Source organism: Temnothorax nylanderi, unplaced genomic scaffold (assembly GCF_030848795.1).
Source record: "Temnothorax nylanderi isolate EJ_2023f unplaced genomic scaffold, tnyl_v1.0 TNYL_tig0099_pilon, whole genome shotgun sequence".
NCBI classification, from domain to species: Eukaryota; Metazoa; Arthropoda; class Insecta; order Hymenoptera; family Formicidae; genus Temnothorax; species Temnothorax nylanderi.
In genome coordinates this window covers 282516-300417 of record NW_027249161.1, presented here as the reverse complement: position 1 = coordinate 300417, position 17902 = coordinate 282516, and the positions used below count along the sequence as shown (strand labels likewise).

At 36.2% G+C, this 17902-nt stretch overlaps 2 protein-coding genes across 2 annotated transcripts in view; one reads left to right on the top strand and one right to left on the bottom strand.

Moving 5' to 3' along the window:
• LOC139775451 (kelch-like protein 5) overlaps positions 1-17902 on the bottom strand; it is a 70045-nt gene that overhangs the window by 21700 nt on the left and 30443 nt on the right. The window lies entirely within an intron of this gene.
• On the top strand, positions 3127-8129 carry LOC139775459 (DNA damage-regulated autophagy modulator protein 2-like). Its single transcript, XM_071711472.1, has 7 exons — positions 3127-3513; positions 5527-5859; positions 6055-6176; positions 6573-6799; positions 7080-7218; positions 7293-7444; positions 7991-8129. The coding sequence occupies exons 2-7, from the start codon at positions 5777-5779 to the stop codon at positions 8093-8095; spliced, it is 828 nt and encodes a 275-aa protein (XP_071567573.1). The 5' UTR covers positions 3127-3513; positions 5527-5776; the 3' UTR covers positions 8096-8129.

The window sequence follows — 17902 nt, the reverse complement described above, 5'->3', positions numbered from 1 at the left end:
ATAAATAGATTTATATATAAATCTTTTTTTCAGGCTTATCGGCAACAGTCATTGTTATTTATTTAAAAAAACATATATCTTCATCATTTAATAAACAAATGATCGATAATTTTTATTTGAATATACTACAACCAAAATGTATTGTTGTATTTATACAACCAAATTCTTTTAAAATGGACTTTGTCCTTCAAATATTGACTAAAAAATAATCAAATACATATTAAAGCACTAATCATATATTGTAGTATATTCAAATAAAAATTATCGATCATTTGTTTATTAAACGATGAAGATATATGTTTTTTTTAATAAATAACAATGACTGTTGCCGATAAGCCTGAAAAAAAGATTTATATATATTTTTCAGCACGGATAAATAAAAGATGGAAATTAAAAAATCGAAAAAAAATAGATCCCGTCATTATCCCATTATAAATTTAGGCTTAAAAGTTGTGGAATCGATGATAGTTTTTTACAAAAAATTTTGGAGAAAATCGATCAGTACGTGTTTTTTGTAAATCAACAATTTGTGTCAAAAATTTGAAAATCTTATAGAAATACAGTTTGAAAATTTTTTTTGATATTTTTTATCAAAAGTGTGTTTAAAAAGAAAAATTTTGAAAAAAAAACGTCCCATTTGGCCCATTTTTCGTAAAGTTATGGGCGTTTAAAAAAAAAGTAACGTAATTTTTCAAAAATCGATATTTTGAAAACGGTTCGACAAAAAAATTTGAAAAAAATCATGGAGGCCTCTTTTAACCAATACTATAACATAAAAAATTTTCAAAAAAATCGGAGATGCAAAAGCCAAATGGTGTCCGATTTGGCGTGGAACGCCCCATACATATATATAAAAGATCGTCTTAACATATGTATATTTATTTTGAAATCTTGTTTACTTTGAAACTGTATTTACATGTTTTAGTATTCCATTTAATATGATTCACTAAACTTCTTTTAATAATTGAAAAATCCATAAGTAGCTAATGATAAGTAGTAAAATGCGTACTCCGCATTTTTGTATCATATATGATACATTCCCTCTCGTAAAAAGGGAATCGTATCTATCGAGTGAGAGTAAATTACCGATAGCAACTATTGACTACATACAATAATATCATTTGTTTCAATTATTTCTCATTCTTATATGTTTTACATTAATATTGTTTATTTTTTATCTTTCCTGAGTTTCTCAGATTTCTCAAATATACAAATTTGTATTTTACAAATAATCTGTAATTTATTTTAAAAAATTTAATTTTAAATTTAAAGTTACTGAAAATAAAGCAAGATGACTTGTTCCTTTTACTTCCAATAGTGACGTTAATTTAAAAACAAAAAATCTAAAAAAGAAAAAGACAATTTGACAGTATGTCATACTTTTTTATTTTGACTGTTCCAAGAGAAAAAGAATAAGCTCTCCAAAATTCTTAGTTTTCTTTGTTTCTCAAATACCCGGGTGGAAATGTGTCTGGGCGATCCAAGTTTCTATTTTGGGCCCCGTGGGGAATGTCGTGGCACGCCCGTATCGGAAATCTAGCCAGGCGCTGCCTAGTATTTCATCTAGGCGCTAGACAGAATTGTGCGGGGGTGCCAAGATGGGAAATCCAGCCGGGGGCTAGCTAGCGCCCGGCCAGTGAGGCAGGATTATAACCCATGTGCGAATGTCGGACTTCTGCCAGAGTTGTCCGCATGGCCCAGAAGTGGCACAATATTGGCTGCCAAGACTTGATGTGTGTGGGTGGTACTGCCCCAGTACGGATAAACCGCTAGATTAGTATTGTGCCAGTCTCGGTGACCAGTACCCCCATGCAACCATATTCTGTTCCGAGGCGAGTCTTGTCTCAGTACTGACCGTGTATAAGGCCAGAAATGATATTGATCTACGGCCGAGAGTCGGCTCAGTACTGGGAATATATTGGGTCGACTTAGAAAATTTTCGCTCGAGCGGCGCCGGAGGTAACAACCGCGCGAAAGCAACACGCCGCGAGGGGACTTAGAAAACTTTTTGCTCAAGCGGCGCCGGAGGTAACGACCGCGGCACGAAAGCAACACGTCGCGAGGGGACTTAGAAAGCTTTTTGCTCGAGCGGCGCCGGAGGTAACAATCGCGCGAAAGCAACACGCCGCGAGGGGATTTAGAAAGCTTTTTGCTCGAGCGGCGCCGGAGGTAACAACCGCGCGAAAGCAACACGCCGCGAGGGGATTTAAAAAGCTTTTTGCTCGAGCGGCGCCGAAGGTAACGACCGCGGCACGAAAGCAACACGCCGCGAGTATGATATGGCAATCAGTGTTGTCTTGGAGCAACATTGCTCCGCGAGCCAGGGCCTAGATAGTTTTCCAATATTGGAGCTGACCATTATTGCCGTTACCACCCAGTACAACCCCAGGCTAGCCTTCCATCATAGCGCCCACATTAACTCGTGGAAAACTAGCCGGAGCCCATACAGCGCCAGGTTGTAATTTCCACCCGGGTAATAATAATAATATTAAAATTATTTAATTTAAAAATTTCTATAATTTGCATCTTAAAACTATTTATACATAATATTATATACGTAATATTTTAATTCAAGTCTAATCATAGGGCCATAAAGAATATATTTAATTTTGTCATCGAAGCAATATATTATTCTGAAATAAGTAAAATGATACCGTAATAACCTTGACTTGTATTGAAATTTCTGAAGATTCCTTACGAAGCAATCCTAAACATTTGTCAAATTCAAAATCTATGTATCTTGCAAAAATAATTATCAATATATAAATGTAATAACTTATATAATATGATAAATCAAAGAAATATCCAGTTTAATTCAACTATTTTTAAAGATCGGATCGCTATCTCAACACCTACGCTTAATATAATTTCTTTATTAAATGGGATTTGAATGGCAGATTTCATTAAATTTTTATCTCGCACCTAAATATCCAATTATTCGTGTTATTCTAGCTTGAAACCGAGCTTAACAATCGTTTGGCAGCTTTCCAATTTTGTCTTTCGCGTACAGTCGTCGCTATTAATCTCAAGACACGTCATAGCGACGGGAAGCAACTAAGACCGTGCTCACAGAGTAATATAGGATACATAGTCTTTGGCGAACGTGTTGATCGGACAGTAACGACGCCGACGCGACGGTAGCAAGGACGGCGGGCCGGCGCGGCGCAGAACGTCGTTTTCACTGACGCAACATCGATCGCGCACCTTCACGGGCTATAACCTTTGCATTTCCCAACGAGTTTCGTCGTGACCCCGCGGAGTTTTGCCGTCCGACAGAATTTGAGCCAGATCGGCTAACCATTCTATACCTCGCGCCTAAATTTCCAATCGTACGCGACATCGTCCACTACGATTCCCGGCGTGTGCTCCGAAAAATGAAGACCACGAAGAGCTCCGACTGATAATCCGAGCAACCCCATGAACGAAACCGAGGAGGGACCACCGCTTTCGGGGTGAAAGTTTTTTGTGTAACGCCACCCGATGCGTTGTCAACTGTGGCTCGTTGCGGTTTTGGTATGACTTAATTCTACAAATGACGAATAATAATAGAGAATCGATTGGCAATTTCTTGTGACGAACATTCTGCAATCTTGTGCAACGTAAAAATAAACAAAAGGGTATTATTTTTAGTACACGCTGTATTATGAACATCATCGTACCAAAATACTATAGATTTCCTTCCGTTCTTATTTATTTTTATTTTATAATAAACCAAACAAAAAAGAGAAATGATTATTCAACGGGGAATTTCTAGCTTATCATATCCGCTTCCGCCTCATGGCCTTTGCTGAATTGCATGTTTTACGTTTTCATGCAGATAACGCCCGTGTGACAGTCTGCGCGTTCATTAAGCATAACGTGTCGCGAATGGTTTTATTAGCGTGGTATTATTTACATAAATGCAAATGTAACTTCCTCGATATATCTCACAATCAGACAAACTCGATACGAATCTTTGACGCGCCCATATCAAATAAATTATCAGTGTTACCAAATTTATTAAGATGTGTGTTCATAGTTATAAGAATATATAAATTCTATTTATTGCCACCTATGCTAAATTGTTATTCACATTGTCTATGTGTTACATTCTTATCTTTTCTCTTGAGACTAATATATTGATGCTTGGATAGAGTTTTTGAGTTTTGTTTACTTAAATTTATTACTTTTTTATACTGATTACACTTTACTTTTACTATTTAACATACGTTTATTTTTAATAATAATTACTCACGCTACTAATACTAGTATTAAAAGTTTTCAATAAAATAGGTTTTAATCTCGAAAATGGAAAAAGACACGGAATCATACAATGCAAATAATTTCTTTTAATGACATATGATACCCCCCCCCCCCCCCCCCCCGACATATAATACGTAATAATATTCCATGGCTTGGGATAGAATTTCAACGTTGAAATATAATTCTAATCTAAGACGTTTGCGAGCTTTATTTTCACAAAGCGATATCAATTAAAATATATCACTCTCGGCTATTATGATTACATTCCTCGAAAAGAGATAAAGAGGATTCTTAGGTGTAAGAATAAAATAATATAATCATAAATAATATAAAGAATTATGGCAATAAATAGAGTTTTATAGATTGCATACATTCGATGGATACGATGATATTTGTCAAAAAATTTAAGTCATTTTTTCTACTGATATCTTTTCTTAGTCATCTCTTCCTACAATTTTTACAATTTTTATATTAAATTAAGTTTTACAATAAAATTTCTCCAATTAATTGAGAGGAAAATAAAGTTTTTAATTAAAATTTGTTTGAAATTAAAAATCAAAAATAAGATTTTTATGATAAGAGAAAACAAAGATTTTTATATTTATATTTATATCTCCATAAATTAATTTATCAAAATTCCTTTTTTAATCATATTAAATGCAATAATAACAATATGTAATTATTTTCTTAATCTGATGTTTGTTCACAAGTTGCAGAATAATTTCACCTAACAATCATTTTACTCTTTTTCTTTCTCTCTATAGTTGATCACTATTCATTAATAATAATAGAGAACACAATGAAGAATATCAATGATGAATTTACTTTGCATATATACATTAAGATGTATATAGACATGCGTTCAAGAGGCGTGTGTTCGAGAATTAATTACTTTCTTGCCAAAGCACATATTTTGAAAAAAATCAATTATATTTTTAACAAGAAATATTGTTTTGTATATTAAATCCGTCAATTATCAAAAGCTGTAATTAGCAAAATGTTGCGCAAAATTATTTACACACACGCAAAAATATAAAATTACTATTATAATTTGTTATTATAATATTTCGATAATAATGATATAGAAAATGCAATGTTACGTGTTCTTTATAAAATATGTATTAAAAATTGTAAAAGGACTTCATTTACAATAGTTGATGAAAATAATTGTGATGACACAAAAGCGCGCGACCTATATCACACACATTGATAAAATTAATTGCAATATTATATAAAATATTGTTCACGCATGTGTAAAGGTAACAACAATTATCTCTCTTACAGAACTATTCAGAGAACGTTGATGGCATTTGAATTGCGATATTGCCCTTGGTTCGTCAATTGCGAAGATTGATACTTAACGAAGAGAGAATTAGAAGGCCTATGAATAGCCATCGAAGAGTATGAATGATCGTGACTCGTCGGCGGCTGCATCGACGCAAGATTCCCCCCGATAGCAGCGTCGATCGCAGACGTCGGCGATTGACGTCATCATCATTATCACCGGCTCTAACAACGATTACACATCGAAATCATGGAGAAGCAGGAATTTGTTGCAAATCTACATTATCTACCAATCGCCGTCTTTATCTCCTTGCCTACGGTTTTTATTTTAACGTGAGTCCGAACAATTTGTAAACTATTAAGGGATTAAATGTTTATAATATATTAATTTATTAATATGTATATTATTGCATCTATTAGTATCTTGTGTACGTGGGGGGGGGGGGCGGAATATGTGCGCGCACTTAAAATCATCTTCTGTCATTTTAATTAGAGCAGATTCAAAAAAACTTATTTTGTAATCCGCAGATACGTAATCGCAGTCTTACTAGGACATGTGGAAGCTGGTTTTCCTTACATTTCTGATGCAGCGACTTACGCGCCAGAAAGTTGCATTTTCTCTCAAGTTGTCAACCTAATCGCTATTCTCAGTAAGTAGAATATATAATCCGACGTTTTCTATAAACAGTAATATATCTTCTATAAATATCTCACATATATTTTATATCATATTAATGATCTTTCTTCTAATATTGAGAAAACTGCAGTTTGAATATCTGCACCGATTATAATTATATTATTGTCTACAACAATAATATTTTTGTATCAAAAACAAGAAAACTTTAATATGCTTTTATTATTTATTTAAAGCTTTTTACTTATTCTACTACTTTTATCATTTAAAGTGTAAAAAGCGATAGTACGTTAAACAAAAATTATAGAAATTGCAAAAATTGCAATGAAGATGTGATCATTAATAGACATTATAATATATAAATTTTATGCGTCATTAAAGCTAATTGCAACTTCATCACTTTATATTGCAGTGGGTTTTATGATCTATATAAGATATTCCCAAGTTAAGGAGTGCATCAGAGCTTTCGGTTCGCCAACTTCTTTGCCGAAATGGAATCATTGGGCCTTAATTTTCGGCCTCCTATCAACCGCCGGCCTATCAATCGTCGCAAACTTTCAAGAAACGTCAGTAATAGTAGTTCATCTCATCGGTGCGATACTCTGCTTCGGAGGTGGTACCGCGTATTTTTGGACCCAGGTACATACGAAAAAGTCATATGTTCAATAAAGTATAATAGTAATGATGCATATTAAATGTTTATTGGTATAAAAATTTAATATAAGATAAAGAAATAAATAAAAACTTAATTTAGCTGTTCGTAAATAAAAAATATTTAGAGAACATAACAAGTACTTTATATAAACTTACGTACAGATATAAGAATAAAATCATTGCTATAACAACGAATTACTATGATAACTGATTGTGACTAATACGTATCTATACAAAAAATGAATCGAATTTATTTTTATTGCAGGCCGTATGTTCCTTTTACTTGCATCCCTCAGGATGCTCGTTACGACTCGCGCATCTTCGCACGGCGTTATCAACTTTCTGTACTGTATGCTTCTTCGTGATCCTCATCACAGGCATATTGGCCCGCCTGGCCTATAAGGGTTGGTTCGTTGATTTTTAATTATTGTTTTCATCGCATATTACAGTGCATTAATATTTAAAATATACTCTATAGGAACGAATCCCCGGAAATGGTACAAGGAGGATGGCGGTTGGGAGTTGCACGTGGCTAGCACGATAACCGAATGGCTTTGCGCGGTAGCGTTTTGCGCTTATATCTTGACATTCACGGACGAGTTTAGAGATGTCAGAATAAGTCCTCCAAAGGTAATTCTTGTGGATAATGCATTTTATAACAGACAGTTCTTTGTGTTCTATAATAAAGACTTAATTCTTTCGGATTGATATACAAATATATTGTAACATTTTATCGAAGGACGTAATATTTGATATTATGCATACCTATATTACGCTCATTAATTATTATAATATATTGCAGCGGTATAGAAAATTTTAGAAAACTTATTGAAGATTTTAAATCTTCTTCTTCACGGAAAAAAAAGGTTTTGCTGCAACAGCAAATCTATTTGTTAAATATGGGACAACTAACATTTTTTGCTGCGAGAGCTAATTAATTTTGCAATAATAGCAAAACATTTTGTTGCAGTAGCAAACAGTTTTGCTGAGCTTTGCTATTGCAGCAAAAGGTTTTGCTATTATTACAAAATTAATTAGCTCTCGCAGCAAAAAATGTTAGTTGTCCGTATTCATTTTCTAAAAAATAGAATATGTGTGTTCGTCACCTTCTATAATTATAAACATATTTTTATTTTATACGTATTTATTTTACGCGTATTTTGTTTTTGTCAACAGGTGATATGTAACATGCACCGTCTGAGATCGAATAACGAAATATTGAACGAGAGCCAAGACGCCGTCGTGGTTCACGATCAGGTGAATCCATCAACCAGTACCTGATCGCTCATAGGCAGAGGCGCCGGCGGCTACGTCAATCTTCTCTCGCATTCGCCGGTCAACACGCCCTGTCCCGGCTATCGGTACCGCGAATCTAGAGACAACTTGTTGGACGAAGCAGCGCCGTTGGTTGCCACGACGCCGCCAGCGTTGCACGACAATGCCGAGAGGCGTCCCGACGTTCTCTGCCCGGTGGAAATACACGTGCACGATCCCACAATACGCGAACGACGACGACGTCCCGTAAACCATTACGCCGAGAAGCGACACCGAAGAACCGTCGAGGACAATTCCAAGCGATGGATCGATCTCGACGACAATGTGCTGGACGGTTATATCTTAATCGACGACAGGAACCTCGGTCCTTCAGTCCCCGAGATTGACGGTAAGGAACTGCCGTATCCCGAGGACGTCACCGAATACGATGACAATGACGACGACGACGACGACGACGGTAACCAAGACGAAGATACTGGCAGTCATGGCAGACACGAGTGGCCGACATGCAGTCGATCGAAGAAAAGTAGTTGGAAACCATACCGGACTGATTTCGATTTCGGCGCGACGTATCCACTCGCGAATAGTCACGGGAATGCCTATCAGGACTCAAGCAGTCACAGCAAATATACGGAACTGTACTCGGCACACCGGAGCGCCAAAATTAATTTCGAAATGGCTCGCAGCTTTGACGCGACGTCGTACGCAGTAGCAAACAGCCACGGCGAGCACGGCAATTCTGCGGCGGATATACGGGACAGAGGTTACAGGGAGGGCTCGAAAAACGACAATCTCACCTGGGATACTAGGCCAGCGGACATGAATTACGAGATAGCGAACAGTCACAGCAATTATCGCGTGTTCTACGACAGTCAGACGCAACATCAAGGTATGGTGCCTCCCTGGTCCCCGGAATTGTGGTCGGAAAATCACCGCGGACAGTCTCACGTTACGTCGGAAGAATCTACGGATAATACCGCAAAAAGGCAAGACAATGAGAAATATGAGGCGAACACGAATCAATCGGAAAAGAAAAACGAGCCAGACTCGGAGGCGGCCTGCGATATCGAGCAATGTTTAGTACAAATCGAAGAAAGTCTTTTGAATATCGAACAGAATCTCCTTCACGTTCAAGACCTCGATATTCCGGAGCTACGTAATCTGCTCTACAAGAGTCCGAGTATCGAACGAAGCCTTTACGAGGTACAGGATCTCCTCTATGCCGATGGTATTGTTCCGGTCATCCCCAGGAATAAATCCATGTCTCTCGATTCGGACGAAGAGGAGGCGGAGGAGAACGAGAAGGAGGAAGAAGTAGAGGAAGAGGAAGTATGGGTAGGCCAAAATATAACGATCAAGGATAACGAGGATGAAGATGGAGATGCAGGTGCACCTTTCGTAAACGGCTCGAACGAGGAATGCTCGGACGCGGTCAACGCTGACGAACGTAATTCTTCGAGATCGGCGGATGATCACTGTGCCGATTGGACCGACGAATCAAACGTCCTACGCGAAGAGGAAAAAGACTCGAACTCTCAGATGTATTCGAAGAAAAACTTTGTGCTCAATAGTCTTGGCAAAACTTTACCAAGGAAAATCGCTCTGGATGAGGTTAAAGAAAATATTAGGCTGTGCTCGTCGGAACCGGAAGAGCCCGCGATTACGATCGATTACAATTTGAACAGCGCGTGCGCCGAGAAGAAGTCCCTCTTCCGCGACAAGTGGCACAGCAGGGCGAGCTCGTTGGACGAGAACTCGATCTTCCAGAATTCGGAGCTCGGTGATAAGCAAGAGAACGACAAGCTCTCGTTGCAGGACGTCTTCCTTATGGCCACGGGATCTCGTCGCTTAGCGGCCAACGCGAAAGCGTTGTCGGAGGGCACCCTGCAAGCTGACATCCCGAAAAAACGACACGACAGAAGAGGATCTCACGAGGAGAAACTTCTACAGGCCGTCGAAGCAACGGCGGCGGACTTTCGGAAAAAACTCGAGAGTTTCGCGTCGCAGCGACGATTCATTCTGCACAGGCAGAAGAGGACGACGCAAAAATTAGCCAAGGAGGTCTCGGACAACGCGATGTCACGATCGAGAGATAAATCGCCCACGAAATCGAAACGCGCGATCGCGACGAGCGCGGCTAAGGCGCAGGACAGGGATAACGGCGCCGGTAAAAGTACCGGTTGCGACAAGCGAAGGCGGAAGAAAACGTCGGGGAAAAATCAAGGTACCGCGGAAAACGCTCTGGTACCCAGCAAACTGATCTCACTCTCCTTGTCATTGCTTCTCGCGGCCCTTCTGCAAGCGGTCAGGTGCTTGACGGACCTTGTCGAGGATGCCTTTAGGTCAGTCAGTTACGACAGAAGCGGATTGCTGCAGTAAACTGTAAGATAGACGTCTGACAATGCAGCGAATGTCTCGGTTATACACCATCTCGGTGAACACCATCGGTGGATACTTAAGTGATGCTTAACGACAATTAATCATGTCACCAATAAACCTCGTAATCGTTTAAGAATTATACGATATCTGTGATAAACGTTATGCTTAGGATTCTCGGCGAAACTCGCGTTAACTGATTAACTCCTGCTTCCAAAATACCGAGATTGACGAAGTTCATCTTGTTGACGAGAATTGAAACTGATTTTAAGGGACTTGTAAGAATAGCGTGCTGTGAACGTGATTATATGACGAACGAGTTAATCTTGACAATTTCTCTTTCTCTCTTTAAAAGATAAGATTAAAAGACAGACAGACACAACGAAACGAAATACAATAGTGCATGATAAATCTGGATAACTCGATGGTGCTGAATATGGGCTAAGCGTGTGAACGGTGTTTTAGTATTACGTATATACTTACGTTCAAAAGTGCCTGAAACCCATCGCGTATCACATACGAGAGGTGTAATACATGATACACTATAAGAACGCTATTTACGTCTACCTACATAAATCTCTTTTTTCAAATTGTAAGAGCATTGAGAGAAAATAAAGCTAAGCGAGAAGACGAAATGCTTGAAACGTAAAAAACGTAAGTCGCTTTTCCCTGCTTCATCCATCCTCTTCTTTTACAATTCAATGAACGTAAATCTGGAAATGGTAATATTGGGCTTTTCAAGTGCTTGATTTGAAAGAAATTAAAATAAACTCAGTAGGATCGATAGAATTCTATTATAAATTGTCATTTATATGTATTAAGGTAAAATGAAGATAATCTGGAATTATATTTTTATACCTATAAGTATATATCATAAGATTCAAAATTTTTAAATTTTATTTTTTTATGTAACATGCATAATACGATTAAATAATAAAACGAAGATAAATCATTATTTTTTATTAAATTAGAATAAAATGTCATTTACGGTCTGAGCTTAGATTTTTAGTAGCCTAATATTAATTTCTGCAGTGTATATTAATATTAGGCTACTAAAGATCTAAGCTCAGACCGTAAATGGCATTTTATTCTAATTTGATTGTATATACTATATCACAACGGTCTTATTTCTCTTATTATTCATTATTTTTTATTTTACTGTTGGCGATAAAAAGAAAACAATGTTATTTCTATTTTTTTTCAGCAAATAAATCACAGCTGAACAGCAATAAATCAATATTTCCATGATAATTTACGAATTACAATCATCGATCATTACTTCACGGATTCAACAATCTCGTCGTTCCTCTCGCCATCGATCTTCGTCCACCTGATTATAAATCAGTACAAAATGATTTATAAGCTCCAATGTACATTTCGCGCGCAAAATAGTATATGCGAGGAGCAAGGGTGGAATTCGGATCGATGTTTCATGCTTATCGTACATCAACTAAGGTCGAAGGGACGACATAGTAACGTGACACCGAACTGTTCCGAAATGTTCCCTCAATTCCGAGTTTCTCATCTTACTATCAGTTGAACGAAGTCTTAAGTTTCCAAGTCAAGGCTATCTTTTGCAAAGCTTTCTCTGCAGATAGTTACTTCCTTGTTCGTTCGCGTGCTGTCGATCTCAATGACAAACAATATATCGCACTGAACAAACAAATCTCGTTCGTTCATTTTCCACCATAAAATACTGGTTAAACCTACTTACCGGAATCTGGTTGAATTAATAGGAATTCTGGTTGCATAACTAGAATTCTGATTGCATTAATTAGAAGAATTTGGTTCGTTCATTTTTCAGACGTCCAATTAATTCAACCAGATTTTTTTTTCAGCGCGGTGTTAATAAAACCAATATATATGAAAATGATGTTATTATTCTACAGAATCGAATATAAAAAGCGTTATAAGATTGGAAAAACTGTCAATAATCGTGAAATTTCATGTCATTTATGTAAATATAAGACATAATAGGGGCACAATATCCGAAATCCTTCGTATCTCATTTGCACGTATTCCTATATATATTTGATTTATACGCCTATTATTGATTTTCTTGCAATTTAGATAAATCTCGCGTATGCAGGAGGACATCTTAAATAAAAAAAGAAAATTAAATTATCGCTAAGAAAAATACGTATAACAATGTTATTATTACTACGACGTTTTACCACTCTACAATAAATGCAAATAGATAGCGCGATCAGGTAAGTTCTCTTTCGAGTATATCAATCGTTCAGAAACGACGTCGCTCGCACTCTCCTCTATACGAAAGCTCCTTCACCTAGCTAGCCAATACTGACATAAAAACGCCATTACGAAGATGGAGAGTCAGGCTCGGTCGGGTCTTCCGAGACTTAATACTAAAATATACTCTCATGTGAAAATGAAATCGAACTCCCGGTTAAATCTATTCCGCACAAGAGAAAAACGCTCTTGTCCCCTCCACCGAGAGACTTAAATTCCACAAATGTCCTTCAGCACTTTCTATGATCCCTTGAAGATACGTCATATTTCTTGTGGATATCAATCATTGCGCTTTATGCAGACAGAAATCACAAAAGACTATAGCAGAACACGTTATTACTACGCTAATGCTTTTATCAGACTGTATTTCAATTCTTCCGTAGTTCTGGCGAACACTGCCATATTATAATTATACGTTCCTATCTCGACAGAGAGACAAAGAGTACTTCAACTATTCTTCGATTGTACACGCTTGCATAAACTTCATACTATAGGCAAAATACCAGTAAAGTTAGTACAAATAAAAGCTTTCAGAATGATGTGGATATCTCGCGTTTAGAACAAAACGGAATTAATACAATAGTTCTAATTCTACTAGGAAATAGTTCCTAACTATAACTCTCCTTTATAGCCACTATATCTAAATAACGTAGTTACTGACCGACATACTCATTGTGAGTATGTTGCAATAAACATGTTATCCACTTTTTAAAAATATTGTAAAATTTATATGAAATAGAAAGTTCAACTTCAATCATTAATCAACAAAGGTTTTTAATTAACCAAAGCTTTGATTTGCAAAATGCAGGTATTGCAAGACATTAAATATAGCACACGCAAAATATTATGTACTTTGTCAGCTCGTACTTTATGTGACTCAGCCAATTTTTATGTGATTTATATTCCCAAAGAGAAGACTTTTTATCTATAACCAATAAAATTAATTTACTTTAAATAACTCACGTTATTTAGTGTTTTATTTCAAGTCAAAAGCGCCTTTCAACTTTCTCGGCGATCCTTTGACGAAACGCGCGCGTAACTGATGATCTTGTTCGTCTCGTTTTCCGCTTTGTTACTGACGACATGAGGGACTGAATAAAATATAATAACACGCCAGAGAGACGAGGCGCATCTATGCAGTTGCTATGCGTCACGCGCTTCGCAACATCGCGAAGCAGAGACGGGACACGTCTTATCCGACCTAAAGCATATTGCCGTGAAAATCATGCACACTAAAATTTTCATAATATCGATAAATTCTAAGATCAATCTTGGGAGTTGCGCGAACAAAGACGAGGCATTAACTTTGAGGAAACTTTATACATAATAAAATGTAAAATTAACACACTCCTTTTCCAATTTTAGCTAATAACATCAAAGCATTCCATATTCCCGTGTTATGTGTTACATTACTACAGATAATAGAACGCAGCATAATAAGAGTTTAATAATAGTTCCAGTACTCTTTTGCACGTCTGCAGCTTTTAGTTAAAAAAAGCCAAAATATGTAGAGATTGTATCTAACTACTTAAAGCACTAGAATTCGCGTAATTCCAGTAACTTTTAAATTTATTCAACGAACTATGTAATGAAAGCTTGAAAGCTTGAGACTCAGGGAAAACATTTCAAGTATGTTTTGCAAAGATGATAATCAAAATCTTCCTTTTCTTTTATTAATTTTTATCTCAAATAATTTTCGTTATAATAATTAACACAGTTCAGAAGCTCTGCTCGAAAATAGATCATACAGTTACATATTGTCATAACTGCATATTTATCATTTCCACTAAAATTTGTCATAATTCAAGAGACTTCTAATTAAAAATATTTTCCTAACAAACGTACAGAAAATCGTTGATTTAACGAAAATAACAAACACTTAATATACGCCGTTAGCTGCACCAGTCTTACATACGCTTATAAATTTTTATTATGTCTGCCATATGCTCCGGTTAAAAATGACAACGTTAAGCAATTTATAAGAAACTAGATTGCAGAGGCTGCGCCACAGAATTCGCTTAAAAGTTAATAGAGAGAAAAATCGTTTCGAATAAGAGCAAAGTTTAAGCGCTGAACCGCGCCAGGGGTGTCCATAGCTCGCGATAATCCTCGGTGGATCACGGTAGATGACGATGAGCGACGCGACGGCGGTTCGTTCTCAGTTATTTCATTTTCTTCGTTGCTCACGCTAAGAACATCGTCTAATTTTTATCACGCTATAAACTTCCCAGTTCATTTTTTTTCTCGCGCACCTGACTCGCCGCTCGCCGCCCGCGCCGTAAAGTAATAACGAAAATCTTCCAACAAATTTTCATCAATCACCGTGGAATTGAATTTTCTTTTTTGCAAGTACGTTACTAGATTAAAAACGTGTTTACAAGCCAAATCGAAATGGGCGTATCGATCATCGCGTTGTCGTTACAATCTGAAATTTAATTTTGATAAACTCGCGGACACGCTTCCGCAATTATATTGTTCGATACTTAAAAAGTTTCTTTTTTTTCTAGCAGAAAGATTTTTATTTAAAGAAACGTCTCTCAGGATTATTGATGTAAGTACCATTCAATGGATTTACAAATGTTTGATACAGCGAAGTACAAGAAGGTAAGTTAATAGCCTATTATAAAATGGTAAATGCGAACAAAGAAGACGGTCAGATTCTATTATCATACCAAATAAATTAAAAATAAAAATTCTATTGAGAAAATCTAGAAAGAAATCACACACACGCGAGCGCGTGTGCGCGCGCATATACGCATGTATAACGTATAAAATAAAAATAAAACATATAATAAAATTGATAATAATTCATTACATAGCGAATACAAATAATTAAATAATCAACGATTATAGAAACGCTGTAGCAACCACTACCGCAGAAAATTGAAATTTTCTGCATAGTTGCATAAATCAATTTGCCGGCTGCAGTCATTTCGGAATTTTGATTATAATATAAATTTTCAAGAGCGTGCACAAAATAGGGAGAGAGAGAGAGAGAGAGAGAGAGAGAGAGAGAGAGAGAGAGAGAGAGAGAGAGAGAGAGGAAAACACGTAGTACGATTAAAATAAATAGTCGAGTGTGTAATCTGATTTCCAGCGACGCACATTCAATCGCGCCAACAATCGCTTGCTAATGAATCTCCGAAACTTTTTCCAATTACCTGTTCCAATTACCGCAAACGTGACGAATAGGATCGTCGCTTTGCGTCAATGTGACAGCGTGATACGTGCATTACTCCTGGGATACTCTTGGGACACTCATGCACATTCATGCACTGCACCAACTACTATGACGATAATGAATACACTTCCGTATGTATATACGTATGCATGGTGCAGTTCTTGCAAAGGACAAAACCTCATTTATAATAACATTCTGTCCTACAGCTACGACTTGTTCAACAAAACGTTTCAGAATTCCACTTAATTAAAGCGCGCAATTGTTATTTTATTTTAAAAATAATAACAAAGATAAAACGAGATTTTTAATCTCATAATCGAGATTTTTATAATCAAATTTTCAACGCAATAAGTTCGTAAAGTTCGTTATTTTAACGACATGTAATCACGATCTCTCCGTTTTTAACCGATATTATTATATACGTTTTTCGCGATACAATCGCTTGATTTAGAGTTCAAATATTAATCTTATATTCCTGTAAATTGTATTTACTTTGAAAAGTCGCTTGTTTAAATGATGAAGATTTTCCGATAATGTAACATGATTATTTTTAATGAAAAAAGGCCGTGATAATGTAACAAAGTTAGTTTGTCTTTTATAAGAATCGATTGTATTTGTGTAATTTAGCAGGCTTTGATATCGATATGCCCAGAATATCCAGTAGCAAGGATCCGATTTCCATATCTCATTTCAGAAAAGAGAGAATCTAAAGTCTTTATCGTGCGACGTACTTCGAAAACCGTCTACTTTGCCAAAAACCAATAGAGTTGTAGACTGATCGATTGCATGTCGCTCATATTGCCAATCGCGTGGTTAAACGTTTACGAAGTGCTTGAAATATTAACGTCATCTCCGGAAAACTTCCAGAAATAAAGCCGACATAGTTAGAGAAGTAAATCAGACCGAAAATCGATGAACTCTTAATAACATACCAAATCGATAGGCAAATTATGGCCTAGTTGTACAGTTGGAATTTCGTTATCGTAAAAGTGCAGATTTTGCAATTTGCTGTCTCTTTATATCTTTATACACTGGTGAACATGGAAAAAAGAACATCAAGAACACCTTATCCCTATACGATACCCGATAACGCTGTGTTAATTCATTCGTACGGTCGAGCACGGTGCATGATAAAAAAGACAAGATCGTACATATGGAAATCTTTATTGGGAGTACCTTATACAGATACGTTATAGTAGTAAATAATATATCAGCTTTTTATAGTGTCCTTTTTTCCATGTCCATCAGTGTATTATAATTTCATATAAGCAAATTCTATTATGTTTTATATTTAAAAAATATTGAAAATGTACAGATATCTTTTAGTTTCTGTATGTGACATATTCAAAATAAACGCAAAATAAGAAAAAATAGAAAGCACAAGAGATTTTCTCTCTCTTCTCTTCTCTTTTATGTTATTTATATTTTAATAAAGAGAAATAGCGAAGCTCTATTCAAATAAACGTAATATAGAAAAAAAAGAAAAATGTAATTAACCAGAGATAGCTCCAGGCAATATTATTGCATTCGCTGTACTATTTATTTAATTAAAAAATTGTATATCATAAGATAAGAAATATTATCTGAAGAGAATTTGGCTAAATTAAGAGTGATACTATATATATAGCTTACGAATTATAAAATTGTAATAAAAGATAATAGGAAAATAAATATTGAGAAAATAAATATATTTAGCAATATATATTACAATTAGATGAAGTAACTTCATAATATATCACACCATATTCTGATGCGTTTGCGCCATATTGTGAAAATTTAAGATGTATATATGTTAGGACACATACATATATGACGATCTATATAAACAGGTTGAGGAAATGCATTTGAACGAAATTTAATAATATATACGCGGAATGTATCGGAAATCCCGTGCATTGTGATGGCGTTTTGTTCGATCATCAAAAATGTATTTGAAGCGCATGTGATCGCCGAAGCGGCGAGAGTAACTGAAAATTCGTTACATTCCTCCTGGATATTGGACGAAT